The sequence below is a fragment of the Pseudophryne corroboree genome, chromosome 1 (genome assembly GCF_028390025.1).
Source record: "Pseudophryne corroboree isolate aPseCor3 chromosome 1, aPseCor3.hap2, whole genome shotgun sequence".
Classification (NCBI taxonomy): Eukaryota; Metazoa; Chordata; class Amphibia; order Anura; family Myobatrachidae; genus Pseudophryne; species Pseudophryne corroboree.
Window position 1 is genome coordinate 628504562 of NC_086444.1, and position 24049 is coordinate 628528610.

At 47.2% G+C, this 24049-nt stretch overlaps 1 protein-coding gene across 1 annotated transcript in view; it reads left to right on the forward strand.

Moving 5' to 3' along the window:
* Nucleotides 1–13145: 13145 nt before the first annotated feature.
* The window catches only part of EPS15L1 (epidermal growth factor receptor pathway substrate 15 like 1), a 411806-nt gene continuing 400902 nt past the window's right edge, over nucleotides 13146–24049 (forward strand). The window contains exon 1 of the mRNA XM_063914522.1: nucleotides 13146–13255. Within this exon, the coding sequence (XP_063770592.1) occupies nucleotides 13229–13255 (27 nt within the window). The 5' untranslated portion in view covers nucleotides 13146–13228. The remainder of the gene's footprint in view (nucleotides 13256–24049) is intronic.

The window sequence follows — 24049 nt, forward strand, 5'->3', positions numbered from 1 at the left end:
CAAACGTGTTCTCCCCTGACCACGTAGCTGCTCGGCAAAGTTGTAATGCCGAGACCCCTCGGGCAGCCGCCCAAGATGAGCCCACCTTCCTTGTGGAGTGGGCCTTTACAGATTTAGGCTGTGGCAGGCCTGCCACAGAATGTGCAAGTTGGATTGTGCTACAGATCCAACGAGCAATCGTCTGCTTAGACGCAGGAGCACCCATCTTGTTGGGTGCATACAATATAAACAACGAGTCAGATTTTCTGACTCCAGCTGTCCTTGCAATATATATATTTTCAATGCTCTGACAACGTCCAGTAACTTGGAGTCCTCCAAGTCACTTGTAGCCGCAGGCACTACAATAGGCTGGTTCAGATGAAATGCTGACACCACCTTAGGGAGAAAATGCGGACGAGTCCGCAGTTCCGCCCTGTCCGAATGGAAAATCAGATATGGGCTTTTGTAAGATAAAGCTGCCAGTTCTGACACTCTCCTGGCCGAAGCCAGGGCTAGTAGCATGGTCACTTTCCATGTGAGATATTTCAAATCCACATTTTTTAGTGGTTCAAACCAATGAGATTTTAGAAAGTCCAAAACCACATTGAGATCCCACAGTGCCACTGGAGGCACCACAGGAGGCTGTATATGCAGCACTCCCTTAACAAAAGTCTGGACTTCAGGGACTGAAGCCAATTCTTTCTGGAAGAAAATCGACAGGGCCGAAATTTGAACCTTAATAGATCCCAATTTGAGACCCATAGACAATCCTGATTGCAGGAAATGTAGGAATCGACCCAGATGAAATTCCTCCGTCGGAGCACTCCGATCCTCGCACCACGCAACATATTTTCGCCAAATGCGGTGATAATGTTGCACGGTTACTTCCTTCCTTGCTTTAATCAAAGTAGGAATGACTTCTTCCGGCATGCCTTTTTCCTTTAGGATCCGGCGTTCAACCGCCATGCCGTCAAACGCAGCCGCGGTAAGTCTTGAAACAGACAGGGACCCTGCTGAAGCAAGTCCCTCCTTAGAGGTAGAGGCCACGGATCTTCCGTGATCATCTCTTGAAGTTCCGGGTACCAAGTCCTTCTTGGCCAATCCGGAACCACTAGTATCGTTCTTACGCCTCTTTGCCGTATAATTCTCAATACTTTTGGTATGAGAGGCAGAGGAGGAAACACATACACCGACTGGTACACCCAAGGCGTTACCAGCGCGTCCACAGCTATTGCCTGCGGATCTCTTGACCTGGCGCAATACCTGTCCAGTTTTTTGTTGAGGCGAGACGCCATCATGTCCACCATTGGTCTTTTCCAACGGGTTACCAGCATGTGGAAGACTTCTGGATGAAGTCCCCACTCTCCCGGGTGAAGGTCGTGTCTGCTGAGGAAGTCTGCTTCCCAGTTGTCCACTCCCGGGATGAACACTGCTGACAGTGCTATCACATGATTCTCTGCCCAGCGAAGAATCCTTGCAGCTTCTGCCATTGCACTCCTGCTTCTTGTGCCGCCCTGTCTGTTCACATGGGCGACTGCCGTGATGTTGTCCGACTGGATCAACACCGGTTTTCCCTGAAGCAGAGGTTCTGCCTGGCTTAGAGCATTGTAGATTGCTCTTAGTTCCAGAATGTTTATGTGAAGAGACGTTTCCAGGCTCGTCCACACTCCCTGGTAGTTTCTTCCTTGTGTGACTGCTCCCCAGCCTCTCAGGCTGGCATCCGTGGTCACCAGGATCCAATCCTGTATGCCGAATCTGCGGCCCTCCAATAGATGAGCACTCTGCAACCACCACAGAAGAGATACCCTTGTCCTTGGAGACAGGGTTATCCGCTGGTGCATCTGAAGATGCGACCCTGACCATTTGTGCATTGATGTACAGACACCTTTCCTGGTTTTAGGAGGTTCCTGACAAGCTCGGATAACTCCTTGGCTTTTTCCTCCGGGAGAAAAACCTTTTTCTGAACCGTGTCCAGAATCATCCCTAGGAACAGCAGACGAGTTGTTGGCATTAACTGGGATTTTGGAATATTCAGAATCCACCCGTGCTGTTTTAGCACTTCTTGAGACAGTGCTAATCCCATCTCTAGCTGTTCTCTGGACCTTGCCCTTATCAGGAGATCGTCCAAGTATGGGATAATTAATACGCCTTTTCTTCGAAGAAGAATCATCATCTCGGCCATTACCTTTGTAAAGACCCGAGGTGCCGTGGACAATCCGAACGGCAGCGTCTGAAACTGATAGTGACAGTTTTGTACGACGAACCTGAGGTACCCCTGGTGTGAGGGGTAAATTGGAACGTGGAGGTACGCATCCTTGATGTCCAAGGAAACCATAAAGTCCCCTTCTTCCAGGTTCGCTATCACTGCTCTGAGTGACTCCATCTTGAACTTGAACTTCTTTATGTACAGGTTCAATGACTTCAGATTTAGAATAGGTCTTACCGAGCCATCCGGCTTCGGTACCACAAATAGAGTGGAATAATACCCCTTTCCTTGTTGTAGAAGAGGTACCTTGACTATCACCTGCTGAGAGTACAGCTTGTGAATGGCTTCCAAGATCGTCTCCCTTTCGGAGGGGGACGTTGGTAAAGCAGACTTCAGGAAACGGCGAGGTGGATCTGTCTCTAGTTCCAACCTGTATCCCTGAGATATTATCTGCAGGATCCAGGGATCTACCTGCGAGTGAGCCCACTGCGCGCTGAAATTCTTGAGACGACCGCCCACCGCCCCCGAGTCCGCTTGAGAAGCCCCAGCGTCATGCTGAGGTTTTTGTAGAAGCGGGGGAGGGCTTCTGTTCCTGGGAAGGAGCTGCCTGTTGCTGTCTCTTCCCCCTTCCTCTGCCTCGTGGCAGATATGAATATCCCTTTGCTCTCTTGTTTTTAAAGGAACGAAAGGGCTGCGGTTGAAAATTCGGTGTCTTTTTCTGTTGGGGAGTAACTTGAGGTAAAAAGGTGGATTTCCCGGCTGTAGCCGTGGCCACCAAATCTGATAGACCGACTCCAAATAACTCCTCCCCTTTATACGGCAAAACTTCCATATGCCGTTTTGAGTCCGCATCGCCTGACCACTGTCGCGTCCATAAACTTCTTCTGGCCGAAATGGACATAGCACTTACCCGTGATGCCAGTGTGCAGATATCCCTCTGTGCATCACGCATATAAAGAAATGCATCCTTTATTTGCTCTAAAGACAGTAAAACATTGTCCCTATCCAGGGTATCAATATTTTCAATCAGGGACTCTGACCAAGCTACTCCAGCACTGCACATCCAGGCTGTCGCTATAGCTGGTCGTAGTATAACACCTGTATGTGTGTATATACTTTTTTGGATATTTTCCATCCTCCTATCTACTGGATCTTTAAGTGCGGCCGTCTCAGGAGAGGGTAACGCCACTTGTTTAGATAAGCGTGTGAGCGACTTGTCCACCCTAGGAGGTGTTTCCCAGCGCGCCCTAACCTCTGGCGGGAAAGGGTATAAAGCCAATAACTTCTTTGAAATTAGCATCTTTTTATCGGGGGCAACCCACGCTTCATCACACACCTCATTTAGTTCTTCTGATTCAGGAAAAACTATAGGTAGTTTTTTCACACCCCACATAATACCCTGTTTAGTGGTACCTGTAGTATCAGCTAAATGTAACGCCTCCTTCATTGCCAAAATCATATAACGTGTGGCCCTACTGGAAAATACGGTTGATTCGTCACCGTCGCCACTGGAATCAGTGCCTGTGTCTGGGTCTGTGTCGACCGACTGAGGCAAAGGGCGTTTTACAGCCCCTGACGGTGTTTGAGGCGCCTGGACAGGCACTAATTGATTGTCCGGCCGTCTCATGTCGTCAAACGACTGCTTTAGCGTGTTGACACTATCCCGTAATTCCATAAATAAAGGCATCCATTCTGGTGTCGACCCCCTAGGAGGTGACATCCCCATATTTGGCAATTGCTCCGCCTCCACACCAATATCGTCCTCATACATGTCGACACACACGTACCGACACACAGCAGACACACAGGGAATGCTCTTAACGAAGACAGGACCCGACTAGCCCTTTGGGGAGACAGAGGGAGAGTCTGCCAGCACACACCAAAGCGCTATATATATGACAGGGATAGCCTTATAATAAGTGCTCCCTGTATAGCTGCTTTTATAATATAATTTTTGCCACTATTTTGCCCCCCCTCTCTTGTTTTACCCTGTTTCTGTAGTGGGAGAGACCTGGGAGCCGTCCTGACCAGCGGAGCTGTGTAAGGAAAATGGCGCTGTGTGCTGAGGAGATAGGCCCCGCCCCTTTTACGGCGGGCTCGTCTCCCGCTCTTTAGTGGATTCTGGCAGGGGTTAAATATCTCCATATAGCCCCCGGAGGCTATATGTGAGGTATTTTTTTGCCAAATAGGTTTTCATTTGCCTCCCAGGGCGCTCCCCTCCCAGCGCCCTGCACCCTCAGTGACTGCCGTGTGAAGTGTGCTGAGAGGAAAATGGCGCACAGCTGCAGTGCTGTGCGCTAGCTTTAGAAGACTGAGGAGTCTTCTGCCGCCGATTCTGGACCTCTTCTTATTTCAGCATCTGCAAGGGGGCCGGCGGCGAGGCTCCGGTGACCATCCAGGCTGTACCTGTGATCGTCCCTCTGGAGCTGATGTCCAGTAGCCAAGAAGCCAATCCATCCTGCACGCAGGTGAGTTCACTTCTTCTCCCCTAAGTCCCTCGTTGCAGTGATCCTGTTGCCAGCAGGACTCACTGTAAAATAAAAAACCTAAGCTAAACTTTTCTAAGCAGCTCTTTAGGAGAGCCACCTAGATTGCACCCTTCTCGGCCGGGCACAAAAATCTAACTGAGGCTTGGAGGAGGGTCATAGGGGGAGGAGCCAGTGCACACCACCTGATCGGAAAGCTTTACTTTTTGTGCCCTGTCTCCTGCGGAGCCGCTATTCCCCATGGTCCTTTCAGGAACCCCAGCATCCACTAGGACGATAGAGAAATAAAGGTTTTACACTGTGAGCGTCAGCGCCGCTTGTGATCTCCTCGTGGTCCCGAGCGTCCGCTACGCTAATAGCGTATCATTACGTTAGTCGGCAGCCAATAGCGTGCCTGCCTGTGATCTCTTGGCCGTGAGCGAACGTGACGCTTGAGCGTCTCGACTACGGCTAAGCGATTGTTACGCAACGTGCGTACCCTTACGGTATTCCGTACGCCAATAGCGTACTGTGTTCTTTGACCTCTTAAAGGGTTTTAAGTAAGATAAATATTTAGCTTTATCAGGATCAAGATCCAACTCTACACCCCAATGTTATCCCTGTGGAACCCCAGTGTACCCCGCTGCAGAAATAATCACTGCTCTCCATGGACAGGTTCAGCTTACTGGGAACTTGTTAAAATGGTGCTGGACAATAATTACTGTGACTGAAGGTGGCAAGCAAAAGCAGCCTTTACACAGCAACACCTTGACGCTATCCTGCTGCTGCTGTCACTGCTCTCCCCTATAGTGTCCCATAGTGCCTGTGCTCCCAGGAACCTTTCCTTTTTCCCCTTCCTGCTGGTGCTCCTAGATCTGAACCTTTGAAGGTAAGCATCAGTTGAAAGCCCTATTCCTCTTGATACTACTTGTTTGTATTACGCACAGGCCAGTTTCCTTTTGTGTGTGTCTGTGGCAGGTATTTCCTTCCTCAGCTATTACTACTTATGTCCCGTCCACACCGCCGCAAAAACCCCAGTTATTGACGGGTTAACCAGGGTTGCGGCTTGGTGTGAAAGGGTTAACCCAGGACAACATGAATGGGTAACCCAGGTTATCCAACCCCGGTCCCATTCAGTGCATAGGAAAAGCTGCATTTCAGGCACTTGGAGATGATGTAATCTTCAAGCACCTGCAGAAAGAAGCCCTGGCAGTATCTCAGGTCCAGCCAGCGGTGTGAACGGGTTTCAAGGCATTGTGACACAGCTTAAACCCGTGTTCTTTGACCATGATTGGACCAGGGAATGCAGTGTGAAAGGGGTATAGCATATCAGCTCAATAAAACCTCCTAGTATTGCATTATTTACAGCAGTAAGCGCATTATAACTTTGGGCCTGATTCAGAGATGGACACAGTTCATACAGCAGCTGCATCTTTGGACATCGCTGATTTAAGAAAATATGCAAGAGCAACAGGAGTCTTGCTTGTTCGATCCACTGCTGCTTCCGAAGATGCAGCATGAGATCACTGGGGTTAACATCAGTCTTCTGAGTAAGCCTCAGGTTGGCTGAGCTGTTCATGCTGCTGGGGCCAGGAAATCTGCGTCAGAAGACGCACACCCTGCATCCATATTTAATTACTTACCTCTCCAGAGTCCTGCGTTGGTGCTGCTGGATAAATCACTTGGAAATTGGTGCAGTAGCCATTTCCCCAGATATTTGCGGATGTGCAATAAAGATTTGTGTCTGGGAATATGGTGGGCGCCATTTTTTATGGAAACATGCACCAGTGTAGAGTCTACGGCGCCACAGAGAAGACGGGGCCAACAGAGAAGAGTCTGCACATGGGTCCCCTCTTCTCTTAAGCCACCCTTGCCCCTCCTGCTAAGTTTTGCGGAATGTAGTCCACAGCCTACAGCAGCTAACGCCATCTTCAGATGTCGTTAGCTCCCAGGGTCATTCTGGAGTTTGGTAAATCTGACAGCGTCACTCACAGCTGCAACTGCTGTTGATAATGTAGGGACCGAAGCAGATATGGAGATATCTGCTGACTTAGGGGCCCATTTATTAACATTATTTTTACTAAAATAATGTGAAAAGGGGTGTTTTAACACCCTTTTCACATTATTTTAGTATCACTTAAATGCATTAAAGGGCTTCTGGAGCAGTTTTAATGAAAAACTGCTCCAAACCTTTTAATTCTCATTTTTTTAGTAACCCAGATCGCATTCCCCATACTTATAATGTGAAATGCGATCTGGCCCGAATTTACTGAATAGAAAAAAAAAAAAGGAAAATAATACTGTAGTGTGCCCTGTGACAATTTTGCGTGCTCTGGCTGGTGAGATCACAGGGCAGCACTGTGATATGCACCCTTTTGCCCAGCTATGCGGGGACCCGGCAGTGTGATCAGCTATGTGTGTCCGATGGACACACAAGCTGATTACAGTGTTAAAAAACAAAAAGTAAAAAAACCTCCAAAACATACCTGTCCCAGGAGCCGGTGTCCCCTGCTCCGGTGAGAGCTGCCAGGCGCCGGGTCCCCCATATGCTGCGCTGTGACCTCGGTGCAGTAGTGACTCTGCAAAGCGGAAACGCACTTTACAGATCCGGGGGTCACAGCACAGAAGAAGGGGACGGCAGCCTCTTGAAGCAACGGACACCGGCTCCACGACTGGTAAGTATAAAATCCAGGGTGGGGGGTCTCTTTTGCACACGGCGGTAGTCGCGATGGGGAGGGGGGAACCCAGTGGCAACTGGTGGCGGAGCATGCGCAGCAGGACATCGGGGTATTTTTTTACGAAAAAAATACCCCGATGATAGTGCGGAGATGCATCGCTGGGACAGAGCTTGAACGCAAGGTCTGTCTCTGCATGCAATAATTGATACATCCATGCTTTTTTTTTTTTTTACTTGAAGCCCGAGGTGCGTGGCTTCATCACCCAGTGTCTGTGACCAAACGTGCTGGGGGCGTAGGTTCTTGGACCCTCTCTGAAAGGAGAAGAGCCCCGTTACTCCCCTAACCCTCAGAGCCAAAAGGCCTACTGAGTGAAAAAAGGGACTGTGGGTCCCCCCTTGCCGAAGCGCAGAGAGACCCTCGTGTATCCCCTAGGTTGGCCGAAGCTTCCCCCTGGGGATCGAAATAATTGATACATCCATGTGATGTACTCAATTATCGCAGTGCGAGTTGGGTCGAGTTTGTCACCTATGCGTATGGTGATAAATAGACCCCTTAGTCCCTCCATGGTACATTACAGTGATACTTAATATTTGCTGGTACCCCCAAAACGCCCATTTTCCGGGAATACCAGCAAATATGAAGTATCACCCCAATGCCGCAAATATTGAACGATAAACTCACCCTTTATGGTCTCCAAATCTCTACCGCAACGCAGAGCCTGCTCCTCACTTCCCAACAAGACATTACTCGAATTACCCCTGCGAGAATTATATTATTAATTTGCATAGTTTGCACTCCCGGGCATCACCCGCGGCAGCAGTGCAGCCACCCGCCTCTAGGGATGGACATTGATGGTCGATGTTTCTGAACCATCAATGTTTTATTTCGATGGTAGTGTTTTTAGCATTTAATGGTGCCCTCCCGATGTTTTTCACCATCAAATGATAGTCATTCGATGGTCTTCCGATGGTGGTTTGTTTTTTTTCTAATTCCAAATAGCTATGCCTCCCCTTGCTGCTGTGTCTGTATCAGGGAAACTTCCTAAGTCCGTTGGAGGCTGCCTGACACTCTCTCTGGGGTAAATTTACTAAGGTCCCGATTTTGACCGAGATGCCGTTTTTTCTTCAAAGTGTCATCTCGGTCATTTACTAAACTTAAATCACGGCAGTGATGAGGGCATTCGTATTTTTTTGGAAGGTCATCCAAAAAAATACGAATGAATACACCATCGGTCAAAACGCGGCTGTTTAAGTATGAATCTCGGTCATTTACTAAGAAGTGCAAAGCAAAAAAAAAAAAAACACTGCCGTGAAAAATTACAACTCGTAAAAAAGTGCAAAAAAAACCCAGACCTGCTTTTTATATCCGTGATTGGATAGGCATGCACGGATCCATGAGATCCGTGCATGTATATCAGTGGGAAGGGGTGGGAAAGTGGTTATTTTTTTTTTAAAAATTGCGTGGGGTCCCCCCTCCTAAGCATAACCAGCCTCGGGCTCTTTGAGCCGATCCTGGTTGCAGAAATATGGGGCAAAAATTGACAGGGGTTCCCCCATATTTAAGCAACCAGCATCGGGCTCTGCGCCTGGTCCTGGTTCCAAAAATACGGGGGACAAAAAGAGTAGGGGTCCCCCGTATTTTTAAAACCAGCACCGGGCTCCACTAGCTGGACAGATAATGCCACAGCCGGGGGTCACTTTTATATAGTGCCCTGCGGCCGTGGCATCAAAAATCCAACTAGTCACCCCTGGCCGGGGTACCCTGGGGGAGTGGGGACCCCTTCAATCAAGGGGTCCCCCCCCCAGCCACCCAAGGGCCAGGGGTGAAGCCCGAGGCTGTCCCCCCCATCCAATGGGCTGCGGATGGGGGGCTGATAGCCTTTGTTTAAAATGAAAAGATATTGTTTTTAGTAGCAGTACTACAAGTCTCAGCAAGCCTCCCCCGCATGCTGGTACTTGGAGAACCACAAGTACCAGCATGCGGCGGAAAAACGGGCCCGCTGGTACCTGTAGTACTACTACTAAAAAAATACCCAAATAAACACAAGACACACACACCTTGAAAGTAAAGATTTATTACATACATCCACACAAACATATACACATACTTACCTTATGTTCACACGCAGGTCGGTCCTCTTCTCCAGTAGAATCCAAGGGGTACCTGTTGAAAAAATTCTACTCACCAGATCCAGGGTCCCAGGCTCCTCGTAGCATCCTTTTGTAATCCACGTACTTGAATAAAATAACAAAACGGAGACCCGAGCCACGAACTGAAAGGGGCCCCATGTTTTCACATGGGACTCCTTTCCCCGAATGCCAGAAACCCACTCTGACTTCTGTCTAAGTGGGTTTCTTCAGCCAATCAGGGAGCGCCACGTTGTAGCACTCGCCTGATCGGCTGTGTGCTCCTGTACTGAGTGACAGGCGGCACACGGCAGTGTTACAATGTAGCGCCTATGCGCTCCATTGTAACCAATGGTGGGAACTTTCTGCCCTGCGGTTGACCTAAAGTGACGTCACCGCTGAGCAGAAAGTTCCCACCATTGGTTACAATGGAGCGCATAGGCGCTACATTGTAACACTGCCGTGTGCCGCCTGTCACTCAGTACAGGAGCACACAGCCGATCAGGAGAGTGCTACAACGTGGCGCTCCCTGATTGGCTGAAGAAACCCACTTAGACAGAAGTCAGAGTGGGTTTCTGGCATTCGGGGAAAGGAGTCCCATGTGAAAACATGGGGCCCCTTTCAGTTCGTGGCTCAGGTCTCCGTTTTGTTATTTTATTCAAGTACGTGGATTACAAAAGGATGCTACGAGGAGCCTGGGACCCTGGATCTGGTGAGTAGAATTTTTTCAACAGGTACCCCTTGGATTCTACTGGAGAAGAGGACCGACCTGCGTGTGAACATAAGGTAAGTATGTGTATATGTTTGTGTGGATGTATGTAATAAATCTTTACTTTCAAGGTGTGTGTGTCTTGTGTTTATTTGGGTATTTTTTTAGTAGTAGTACTACAGGTACCAGCGGGCCCGTTTTTCCACCGCATGCTGGTACTTGTGGTTCTCCAAGTACCAGCATGCGGGGGAGGCTTGCTGGGACTTGTAGTACTGCTACTAAAAACAATATCTTTTCATTTTGACAAAAGGCTATCAGCCCCCCATCCGCAGCCAATTGGATGGGGGGGACAGCCTCGGGCTTCACCCCTGGCCCTTGGGTGGCTGGGGGGGGGGACCCCTTGATTGAAGGGGTCCCCACTCCCCCAGGGTACCCCGGCCAGGGGTGACTAGTTGGATTTTTGATGCCACGGCCGCAGGGCACTATATAAAAGTGACCCCCGGCTGTGGCATTATCTGTCCAGCTAGTGGAGCCCGGTGCTGGTTTTAAAAATACGGGGGACCCCTACTCTTTTTGTCCCCCGTATTTTTGGAACCAGGACCAGGCGCAGAGCCCGATGCTGGTTGCTTAAATATGGGGGAACCCCTGTCATTTTCCCCCCCATATTTTTGCAACCAGGATCGGCTCAAAGAGCCCGAGGCTGGTTATGCTTAGGAGGGGGGACCCCACGCATTTTTTTTTTGTGATTTTACAGGGTTTAATAAAAAAAAATAAAAAATGAACCCCAGCACGGATCACACAGATCCGGCCGAGATTCATTTTTAAAAAGTCGGCAGTGTTTTGCTAATCACTGCCGTAAAAAAAAAAAAAAAAAACACGAATGACATCGACATCGGAACAAAAGAAAAATCCGAATACGACAGCTTAGTAAATTAGTCGTAATAAATTCAAAAAGTTGCAGTTTTACACTTTCGATGTCATTCGTGATTGAACTTTGACCTGAAACGGGAAAATACGAATCTTAGTAAATTTACCCCTCTGTTTCAGACATGAGCCTGCTCAGCCAGTCCCCTCACCCCCTCCCCTCTCTAGGCTGCTGCTAGGCAACAGGGCCCACTGCTAGCTCTGACTGGCTCTCACTGACTCAGAGAGCCAATCAGATCACAGACCTTACCCTGCAGCAGCAGAAGCCACAGACACACGGAGCTCAGGAGGATTCAGAGGAGACAGAGTGACCTCACTGATCTTTATATCACCCCAGCTATACACCACCACTGATCAGGGGGCATCATTTAGGAGGGCTATGCACAAAGTCCTTGCTTGAGTATGTTTTGGACTGTGGGAAAAACCAAGAGAAAACACAAAAAACATGGAAAGAACATACAAACTCCACACAATAATCATCTGAATTGGTCCCATGTGAGACAGCAAAGCAAACCGTGCACTGAGCCAGCTGTCATCCACATTATTGTAAGAAATTCCCAACCGGTACGCCGTACCGCCGGGCCGTCGTTCTGTGTGAGGGGAGGAGAGCGCAGCACAGTACCTCTCCTGCCCCTCAATTCTCTTTGATGCCCGGTTTCACTCTCCATCGGCGGCGGCGGGGTCAATCTGAATAAGGCACCGCTTTACTAGCCAATCAGAGCTCATGGACCGGCAGCCGCGGCTCCTGATTGGCTGCCGGTCCGCGAGCTCTGATTGGCTAACGAACCGGCGCATCATTTCAGATTGACCCCGCGCCGTTGGAGAGTGAGACCGGGCATCAAAGAGAATTGAGGGGCAAGAGAGACGCTATGCTGCGCTCTCCTCCCCTCACATAGAAGAAACAGAGCCGGCGGTAAGGGGTGGGGGGCAATGAGCGCACAGTGGGGCAATGTATATCTGGCACAGGGGGGCATTGTATATCTGACACAGTGGGGGCATTGTATATCTGGCACAGTGGGGGCAATGTATATCTGGCACAGTGGGGGCAATGTATATCTGGCACAGTGGGGGCAATGTATATCTGGCACAGTGGGGCAATGTATATCTGGCACTGTGAGGGCATTGTATATCTGGCACTGTGAGGGTATTGTATATCTGGCACTGTGGGGGAATTGTATATCTGGCACTGTGGGGGAATTGTATATCTGGCACTGTGGGGCATTGTATATCTGGCACTGTGGGGGCATTGTATATCTGGCACAGTGGGGGCAATGTATATCTGGCACTGTGGGGGCAATGTATATCTGGCACTGTGGAGGCATTGTATATCTGGCACTGTGGGGGCATTGCATATCTGGCACAGTGGAGCATTGTATATCTGGCACAGTGGGGCATTGCATATCTGGCACTGTGGGGGCATTGTATATCTGGCACTGAGGGGGCAATGTTGCTTCATCATTGGGCATTGTGTGTGCATGTTATACATACCCTCCAACATGACCCGCCCCACTAGGTACAAAATGCTCTGTTTCTGGACTTCCCTCTTAATTTATTATTGCCATCACCTGTGAAGAAACAGCTTTCTTATCATTTAAACTAGTTCAACACAGGTGATGGAAATCATAAATTAAGAGGGAAGTCCAGAAACAGAGCATTTTGTACCTAGTGGGGCGGGTCATGTTGGAGGGTCTGCATTATATATGCATATTATACACACAATGTCCAGTGATAAAGTAATATGTTGCTCAGAGTCTGGCCCTGCCCCCGATCCCAATTCCCACATTGCGAATGAAAATGCAGGCTTTTGCGCATGCACTAGTCATATAAATAGTTTTCACCATCAAATACTTTTGATGTGATGGTTAGTAACCATCGCTTTGAAAGTTTCAATGGTGGAAGCATTGCCATCATATGATGGTTTGCTTTCGATGTCCATCCCTACGCCTCTCCAAGTCCTCCTTCCCACAGCACGCCCCGAGCCCCCTCACTTCCAGCGCTGCCTTTTTTTTAATCATTTGCATAGTAACGCCCCAATCCACTGCCCCGTCTCCGATACTTGCCTTGCACGCCCCGCCCCCTTCGCTGTGCGCGTCCCCGGTATCTGACTGACGCTCCGCGCGTTCCCGCGTCAGGCTGCAAAGATGGCGGCGCACATCTCCCTCACACAGGTAAGCGCCGTCTGCAGAGTGACATTGTGGGGTTGTGGGTTGCTCGGGTTGACGGCCGGTGGGAGTCAGGGCCACCAACCTATACGGAGCAAAGAGGCCAAGGAGGGAGTACAGTGTCCCGGCACATGCATCCCTCCCATTGATTACTTCTTGTAGAGGCTGAGGCCTGGGGAGGGGACTGTCATCAAGTAACAGCGGATACCCTGCCCTGTGTGCCTGACCCCGCACCGCCCTCCCTCCGCTCCTGGCTTGCTCCCCGCACTGTGTGCTGCTGTTGTGTTATCAGACGCAGAGCCTCCGCCTGTATAATGCCCCTCTCACCCTACAGAGCATCTTCACTCCCCTCAGGGGTGACATGCTGTGTGCTGCTGCCCCTGTGGGGTCACTGCATGCCAGGGCCACAGCTGACCAACCCGTGTTCCGGACACATAGACTGGGGGTCCCGTCGGTCCGTCACTCTGTGCAGCCGCAGCACTACTTACACAGCAGTTTCTGTGGAGCGTCTCGCAGTGTTTGCTGTGCATGCGGGGATGGTGCATATACTGCTCACCCGCTTCTCCTGTGTGTGTTTGATAGAGCACTGTGTGGCTAACACCTTTAGTATCCATTAAACGTGTTCAGAACCTTATTAATACCTGGCCACACTGGTCTGGTATGTTTCCCTTTCTCCATGTCTTTTAACATACTGTAGCTTGAAATATTAGCTGAGACAGTTGAGATATATAATATGGAATACATACAATTTACCCGTGGACAGGATGCCTGCTGTCAATATCCCGACAGCAGCATCCCACTCGCCAGAATGCTGTCAGTGGGGCGAGCGCTAAGAGTCCCATTGCAGGTTTTCTGCGCTTGCCATGCTGCAGGCTCGGTGACTTACTCCTCTCGCCACAGGATCTGTTTCCACTCTATGGGCGACGGTAGTTGACGTCTGCTGGGATTTTGGCATCGGTATCCTGAGCGCTGGGATCCCGACAGCCGGCATTTCAGCTGCATCATACATATATATATATATATATATATATATATATATATATATATTTATATTTTTTTTTATTGAAAAAGCAGTCTTTATTGGCATAAAGTAGCAAAAAACATACATAAACATGACAAACATAAGTACCGTGTCGCAGCACAGCCAAAACACAGTACAGATGGTATAGTGTATATATATTAAACAGACACATACTAGCTATTAGTAATGCATGATAACTTGTGCAGCTTTCAGAAGGTCTATGTTTAAAAAATGTCTATACCTGCGTGAAATAATGCATCACTATGCTTAAAACCTTTTATTGGTATGTTGGTTTTTACCTTTTTTTTTTTTTTTTGTTTTAAGTTATTTTGGGGCAGATGTATTAACCTGGAGAAGGCATAAGGAAGAGATAAACCAGTGATATGTGCAAGGTGATAAAGGCACCAGCCAATCAGATCCTAACTGTTAATTTACATATTGGAGCTGATTGGCTGGTGCCTTTATCACCTTGCACATATCACTGGTTTATCACTTCCTTATGCCTTCTCCAGGTTAATACATCTGCCCCAGTATTTTTTACATAGAAAAACTGTGAATGAGCTGTCTACTGATACCCCTTTCAGACATAGGACCCGGGACTTTCACCTCTGAAAAATCCTGGGTTTTTGCTGGGACCCCTTTCACACTAAACCTGAGACCTGGGAAATTCCCGGGTCGACCCCTTTCAGACATAAGCCTGGTCTGCCCTGGCAGCCAGGTCAGACCAGGCTACTCTATTGTCACATGTCTTATATACACACACACAGATGTCACACTCGTACATTTACACACACGTCTCACACATACACATGTCACACTCAAACACACACATACATGTAATATACACACACATGCCAAATTTATTTATATATAACATACACTCACTCCAACAGGCCGCCTCTCTGTTTTGTGGCTGCGCTGACTGCTTCAGCTGCTCACAGCAGCACGGACTGCAGCAGCCGGCGCATGCCCCCTCTGAACTCCTTCCCCCTCCGAACTCCGGCCCCCTCCAGCCAGCCCCGCCAATCAGGTGCGACCTGGGAGTAAATTCCCGGGTTGCACCTTTCAGACCTAAGCCGGGTTGGCGACCCGGATCACATTCCCGGGTCGGTGCCTTTCAGACATACCAAATTCCCGGGTTGATGCGCGTTCATGTGCAAAATCCCGGGAATTTGGAGCATGTCTGAAAGGGGTATGACTGTGCACCCCAGGTGTTTTTTCCCTCCACACAGAACATGAGCTTGTTGCAGTCCCATGATAATGCCTTGGCGAGAAGTCCACTGTGTTTTTGCTCAGTGAAGTAAATGGAAAATGTACATCAACAGTACTGATAGGCACCTTTGTTTCCATAGATGGCAGATGATTAGTGTGCTCACTTCTTATGTATGAAATGTGAATCTGACAAATCTATACTGTGTGTAAACGTTTTGATTGCATCTGATGTTACATGGTGCTTCCATTGAGATTACTTTAACTTTTTAACTTCATTGACATGTCTGATGCACTGAATGGAAGATACTTTAAACTCATTTAAAAATACTGTCTAAAGGGGGGTACACACGAGGATTTTAGCTTAAAAAATAAACGATAACGACATAAATGTCATTATCGTTTATGTTTAGGCTTATATCATCCAGTGTGTATGGGGGAAATATTGGTGACCCATTAACGGTGCGCACTCCCGCATGCTGTTCAGCGTTCACCAATATTGAGCTGACATGCAGCTCAATCCGTCAATGTCGGGCTGAGCTGCATGTTCGGGAATGCCGGCGGTGACGTCACTGAACTTTATCGTTGAACGATAATTTTCAGTGTGTACGCACTATATCGTTGAATGCTATATCGTTTAACGATATAGTCGTCTATCACCTGATTTATTCCCATCTGGTGGTCAGTTAGGAAGTGCTCTGTACACATGGGAAGATAAGGAAAGGTTGGAGAAGAAGACTGAGGTGTTTTATGCTGGATCCTACATTTTCTGTTTCTTGCCTTCTACTTGCTCTGCTATGTCTATATGTATTTGATAGAGTGGGACACATTTCTGCATGCAGCCTTCTGAGGTGGCCAGACGAAATGTGTGAAAAGTCTGTGGTTTTGGTGCCCTAGCTAGGACTTTAGATAGGTTTAGCTGCTACAGTGTACGCGGCGAAACCCCGTGTATATGGGTGCGATAAGTAATGAATGACCAGATGCCCAGTTGAATTGCTTCGTGACGTGCCCATTAATTCTAGTGGCGGCCAAAGGAATAAGTTTGCCCCAAGTGATTTTTGACAGGTGACCTATAACAGGTAAATATGGCTCTGTGCAGATAATGTTAGCTCCTTTATCAACCATGATCTGTCCTTAAAGTACAAGTATCGGACATTATTTGTCAAACGCGTTAAGTTGCATTATATTAAGTTGCATAACAGAAATTAAATAATTGGAGTGTTTAAACTTGCCTAAATATGTCCACCGTGCTGTGTGTAACTTTGCTGCAGCAGGTTGACATAGGCAGAAAGTATGAGTTTGCTTTGCTGTCATGTACTATGTGGATTAGCTGGTTCGTATGTGAGGTGCATGTGCAGTGATTTCATGGCATACCAGTCTCAGCTATGTGATCTGGGTAATAGTCTCCGTAACACGGTCTTAAATATTTGGGTGGAGTTGTATCTGTCTGTAGGTAATACTTTACTTATTACCACAGCTGCTTTAGAATTTCAGGTCAGCATGAACAATGTATTTTATCTTCATGGCTCCTATTGGAAAATATCAATTTCACTCTTTTCTATCACCACCCATCCTGAAGGGGTTTCATGATGCAATGTTTAGCTGAAGGCACACATAGGTGTAGGGTCAGCTGTAAATGTGGTGTGACTGTTACATTCTCTCTTGGGTGAGAATATCCTACCTACAGTCAGCAAAACCAAAGGTAACTAACTTGGGGTCCAGTTTCCAGAATATTTGGTGGGTCTCTTGGCATTATCACATGCTGCTGTTCTCACTTTTGCTGTTGTTAATAATAATAATAATAATAATAATAATAATAATAATAATAACAATGATAACAAGAGAAGTAGACAGAGGTGAGGAGAGAGAGGCAGATTCTGTGTCTCTCCTCCCTGCAGCTGACCCAGTTTATTTTTCAGAAAGGCAATGTGTTGTAGACCAACATGCCCATACCCATGGGAGCAAGAGAGGCTGTATTGGACTGCTGAAGACATCAGGGGACCTGCCAAATAACATGAGTACTGGGCCTCGTGTTACCAGCCTTTGGCAAATTGAGTTGTAGTTAGGATATTTAATTTTAGTAATATGTAGAATAATCCTCTTAAATAATGTAGTTATCTTGTAATAATGTTGTTTAATCATGCTGTTAATGACAAGACTCAAATGTCAGCAAATTTAAAACATACATATTTATAGGTAATATTTTCAGTCCATAGTGCCACATCTTCATAACATGTTCTATTCTCCATTAACAAAAATCTAATGAGTAAAAAAAATATATATATTTATGCCTGTGGCAAATACTGTTTTGACATCTTGTGAAATTTTTTTTTTAAATTGGCATAGTAGCTTTCTCCACAAGTGACACTGATTTGTATGGTAGACTTGCTTAAATTATTCAGACTATCTTACCTTTTGTGTTCTGGAATATGTTATGATGCACTGTATTTAGTATTGAACTGAATATATACTGTGAGAAATGTTTACGGTTATTCTGTTTTGCTCAAGTGCCTTATTTAAATAGGGACAGAAAACCTTTCTGCAGTGACCAGATCTGGGATAATATTAGAAGAAAGCATCTGTTTTGGCATTCGGGAAAAATGATACATTTCATCTTCTGACACAAGATAGGAAAATCTTTTTTTATTTTTAGAGGCCAGTTTAATATTTAAGGCAGAATCAACTATGCAGTATAAATGTAATGCACTTTACTCTGGCAGACCATGTTTAAAAAAAAATCAATTCATTCTGAATGATTAGCTGCCTAATGTAGAGTATTATGTAAGCTTGGTAATGTTCTGCTATAATCTCGTTCTGTAATTCTACTCCCAATTCGGGATCATTAGCTGTATGTATATGAGTTTTATTGGGTTTGCTTGCAGTGGGAAATCCCAAGAGGGTGATTTTGTTAGACAAGGGTGGGAGATGAGGAATGGGCAGAGGGAAGCTGGAAGATGGCTTTTCCTTCCTGCACAGGGATGTCAACTCTAATAACCGCTTATTACGTCCATTTCCTGACCAGCCTACAACAGCCTATTATATATTAATAAGAAGTGATGACTATTGCTATCACATGGACTATTGCAATAGTTTGTGGTTAGATTTCCTCATAGAGGATTATATCTTGTCTTGATTTTATTTGCAATTGTCATTGTACACATTGTTTACGTGCTTTACTGTCTACCACACCCAAACATCCTTCACCTTTTTTGTGCAAGTAAAAATTACTACAATAGTACCTGTGCCAAGTTATCTCCACCTCATCAGCTGTGTCATCTGGTAACATTGAGAGCTGTGGAACCTGTTTCATTACACATTTTAAATGAAATTTGTCCAATGATGTGAAAGCAAAATTTTCAAATCTTTCTGTGATACAATACCTAAGATTCCTACACAGGGGCATGTTTATAAATTATCAGGTTTCAGACCAGATTATTATTATCGCTGCTTTTTGCAACAATAAGAAATTATACACTGCCCAAGCGTATCAAATACCACACACAAGGACAGGGCCTCTGTAAGGAGCCCGTCCTTGCAGTGTGTTTGGAGTGATCACTCTATCGGGACTCCTGCACATACGCAGTCCATTGACCATGCATATGCACTGGCCATTGCTTGGAAGGTTTCTGGAGGAACAGTCTCCTGGTAAATTTTGTGACTTGTAGCCCATTGGTACATCTTCAGATGGTGTTGGTTTCAAGAGCTAAACTGCTTGATAAATCTGGCAGCTTTGCATCCCTCATAGAAACCTATAGCCCCGTACACACGGGGAGATTTCTCCCAGAGATGTGTGCTGAGCGATCCAGCACAAACGCTCAGCAGACCTCTCTCCCCTGCTCAGCACACAGCACGATGCAGTGAAATGAGTGATGCGCTAGATTGTGCCTGCATGCAGGCCAATCTAGCACCAGTGATAGCGGCGTGCGGGGCCGCGCATCGCTGTCACTGTGGGGCATACTAGTCAGATTGCTTAGAATTTAAGCACAGATCTCTCCGTGTGTACCCCTCTTATGAGTGCTGTAACTGCTGCCTGAGATGGAGGTACCACACCAATTACTTTGCACTGGTTTAGACACTTTGGGGGTGATTCAATTGTAGCTCCAATTGACTCCTATTACTTCTTTTGCTCCCCAAACCACTGGATTTAGCCTGCTAGCCTGACTAAGACTGGTCGCCATGTGAAAAGTGATGGAACACTTTACACACATTTCTGCTTGCCACCTCGGGGGCTTGCGAGGAGAAATGTCAGTGCGCGCTGCATTCATGTACTAATTGCAGTACAATTAAATTACTGCTGGTGGGCGTTTAATCCTTGTGCATTTTGACGAGTCTTGCACCACAGATTCCACAGTTTACAGAGAATTGTGTACAAATAAAAAAAAAAATCTACCAGTGAATGACAATTCTGAGGTCGTAAAAGACAGAGAGGGCCCAGCGAATTGCCAGTCTAGTTCAAACTGACTGGAAGGCAATTGAAACTTAAATTTCTCTGGCTGGGTCCACAGGATTATCCACAGGATAACATTGGGATATTGTCGAGCGACAGCGAAAATGGCACCAACACGGTCACGAGCTTTCTGGCCTCCCAGGATGCATTGGGGCCTCCACTATATAGTCCCGCCCACTGACTCAGTCAGATCAGTTTTTTGCTTGGTGCGGCAGGAAGCCGCATGGTCACAGGGCTGCTGTGAAAGCAGCCTCAAGTTTTCATTACTTTATTTTTATAGTCTTACTGTTTTTGTTTGAGCGACTTCTCTTAACAGCGTCTTAAACGTGTATTAGAAAGAGTCGCTCCAACAACTCCCCACCGGGTCGCAACAACGCTTACCTTCGCGGTACAGTGCTGTCTCGACGGGCGTCTGTGTCGGATGTTCTAGCAGGTCCAGCAGACGTTACCAGGCTGTGGCCGGAGCATGGGGAGACAGTGAGTATATGGACTTCCTCTTACTAGAGGGGTCAGGACACAGCTACGCTGATTTGGTGGAGACTACAAACAGCGTGTTGATGCGCCGAACATCTCGAGTGTGACAGCGCTACGCTCCGGGGATCATAGGCGCCAGGACTAGGTGAGGCCGCGATCCTGGGAGTTTAAGTCAACAGGGGGTTTCAGACGCTCTCCTGGCCGTCCCTCCTCCGAGTTCATGGCCAGTTCCCGCGGGTCTCTCGTTTCATGAACTGAATGACCTCACTTCCGGCTCAGACGCTACCACGAGGATACTCGGTCGCAGCTTAGACGCTGCGGTTGTGTACACTGGATATAAACCCGCCCAGACCGAGTCGCAGGCCTTTAGTGTCTGCATGCACGTGGAGTCGCTCAGCGTCCGTGTCCGTTGGTGAGCGTCCGTGTCCGTTATCAGTTACCAAGAGCGGCAGTGTACACCAGTAGCGTCTGAATCCACTCAGCGTCTTTCGAGCGTCTTTGCTTGGATATGGAAGTGTGGTGAGTCTCCCTGTATCCCGCTCCCTGGAGGCAGGGTATACAGTACTAAATATTCCTTCTACTTCTTAGTGTGCACTGTTAATTTTTAGTACCTATTGCATATGAGACCTGTATATTACTGTGTTTTCTGCATGTTATGTTGAAAAAGAACCAGTTAAACAGAAGTACAAATTTCCTACTTATGTATAAGTTATTATGGAGGTTGTATTCTCATATGACAATGTCTAATGCTTTAACATGTGACTGACTGCTAGTATGTGTGCTGACTTTTCTGTGTAATGTCAGTCCTGTTCTGACCCTCAAATCAGGTGCACTGTGGTCAGATTGATTTCACCTCTATATACTGATTATAGGGTGTGGTTCAGTCACAAAATTGTGTAGTCAATATCGGAAAAAATGTCTGTGAGCGGCAAAAGTGATGAGGAGAATTTGTCAAGCACTCCTACAGCCCTAACATGCTTATCTTGTAAGTCAGGGGTAATTGATATGATTCAATTGGTCACTTATGAGGGTTTGTGTGCAAACTGTTTCGCTTTTCAGCGAAGTAAAAAACAGGAGTTAGTTCAACCTCCAGTAGAGCCACCATGGAATATGTTCGCAAAGACTCTGTCTTCAATAGCGGACAGGTTAGCTCCAGTAGCACCACCTCAGGGGCTAGGTTACACTATGAACCAATACATGCAGCTCCCTTCCTATGGTTTGGTTCCAGTAGCCTCTACAAGCAACCAAGGGGTAGGTAAGACTAAGACAGATACGTCTGTATGGCAGACTACACAAGAGGATACATCGGATGATGATGCGGAAACAATAGATTCAACTCCGTATGATGATCAGTCGCAGAGCTTTAGTTCAGATGATGTAGCTGAACTCATTAATGCAGTAAAGGCTGTGCTTTCTCTGGAAGAACCAGCCAAGACAGCGTTAAAAGCAAAAGCACCTGTATTCAAACGAACAAAGTCAGTGAAAGCTGAATTTCCAGCGTCAGAGGAGTTGACGGAAATGATGGATGAGTCTTGGGCAGCGCCCGGTAAAAAGTATAAGATTCCTAGGAGATGGGATTCTTATTATCCATTTCCTGCTGGAGATTGTTCGAAGAGAGAAGTTCCTCCAAAAGTAGATGCACATGTTCTGCGACTCGTGCACAAATCTGCTTTGCCACTGTCATCTACCTCTTTGAATGATGTCACAGACAGGAGGGTAGAGAGCCTATTGAAAAATATTTTTTCTCTTGTGGGTGCAGTGGTAAGACCTGCTATGGCTTCGGCCTGGGTAGCAAAGGCAATGGGCGAATGGATAGAGGAACTAGAGAATGACATCCCCTCTCCTACTAGGGAGCAAGAGGATCGTCTTTGCCGTTTAAGACAATCTGCCCAGTATTTAGAAGAAGCAGCCATTGATGTAGGCACTGTTGCTTCTAAAGCTTCAGCCCTGGCAGTAGTCGCTCGCAGAGCAGTCTGGCTACGGACCTGGAAGGCAGATGCGGAGTCCAAGAAGGAATTGGAAGCATTGCCTTTCATGGGTAATATATTATTTGGAAAACCTTTATCGGATATCCTAGAGTCAGAGGCTGAATCGAAGAAGGTCAGATTTCCGGCTACCTACAACCCTAAGTCCAAGGGTTTAAAATTTCGCTCATTTCGCTGGCAAAGCAAAGCGAAAGGTAAAGAGGACCCTAAACAACCCCAGTTTAAATCCAGGGGTAAGAAGCAGTGGGCTAGCAAAAAGCCAGCTTCCAAACCTGAACAAAAGCCCTCAGCCTGAAGAGACGGGCCTCCGCCTGGAGGATTCCAGGGTTGGGGGCCGACTCCTGCAATTTGCACACACATGGCAACAGTCAACAACAGATGCCTGGGTGCAGAAGGTAGTATCTCAGGGGTATGGGTTCCCATTCAGGAGGCAGCCTCCTCAAAGATTTTTTTGCACCAGCCCGTCTCGTATAGAGTCGAAGGCCAATGCCCTGCAAGAAGCAGTCCAAAAATTACTGCAGTCAGGTGTGATTGTCCCAGTACCTCCATCACAAAAGGGACAGGGGTATTACTCCAATCTGTTTCTAATCCAGAAACCAAATGGGTCATATCGACCAATTCTAAATCTGAAGATGTTGAACAATTACATATGGATCCCGAAGTTCCACATGGAGACGTTACGCTCCATAATGTTGGCTATGGAACCGGGAGACTATATGGTATCTCTGGATGTGCGGGATGCTTACCTACATGTGCCTATAGCACTATCACATCAGTGTTACCTCAGGTTTGCCATCCTCAAGGAACACTTCCAGTTCCAAGCTCTGCCCTTCGGGCTAGCTACAGCACCCAGGGTGTTAACCAAGATCATGGTGGTTATGGCAGCTTGTCTGCGCAAACAAGGGATAAGGATATTCCCATACCTAGACGACCTATTAATCTTAGCACAGTCGCAAGATTTACTGTTGAGCCATCTCCAACAGACGATAGTTTGTTTACAGAGACACGGGTGGCTCATAAATTGGGAGAAGTCGTCCCTGAATCCATCACAGCGGATGGTTCATTTGGGAGCCATATTGGATTCAGACCTACAGAGAGTTCTCTTACCAGAGAAGAAAATAGTCAAGGTGCAGCTCATGGCTCAGAAAGCGTTGCAAGCCCAGACAATGTCAGTCCATGCAGCAATGCGACTGTTGGGTCTGATGGTATCAACGTTCGACATGGTGGAATATGCGCAATTCCACTCCAGACCATTGCAGCATCTCATTTTGACAAAATGGAACGGAAATCATCAAACAATAAAGAAGCAGATGATAAAGATTCCAGTAAATGTAAAAAGGTCTCTAGCATGGTGGCTACAGACAGACCATTTAAACAAGGGGAGACCCTTTTGGATAAAAGAGTGGCAAGTCCTGACGACAGATGCCAGCCTGCAAGGTTGGGGGGCGGTACTCGGAAGCCTATGGTTCCAGGGAAAATGGACCGCAAGGGAAAGTCGCCTGCCGATAAATCTGTTAGAAATAAGAGCCATTTACTTGGCCCTAGTTCAGGCAAAGGACAATCTACAAGGGAGACCAGTCCAGATCCGCTCAGACAATGCGACGGCAGTAGCATACCTAAATCATCAAGGAGGGACTCGCAGCAAGAGTCTGATGGAGGAAGTA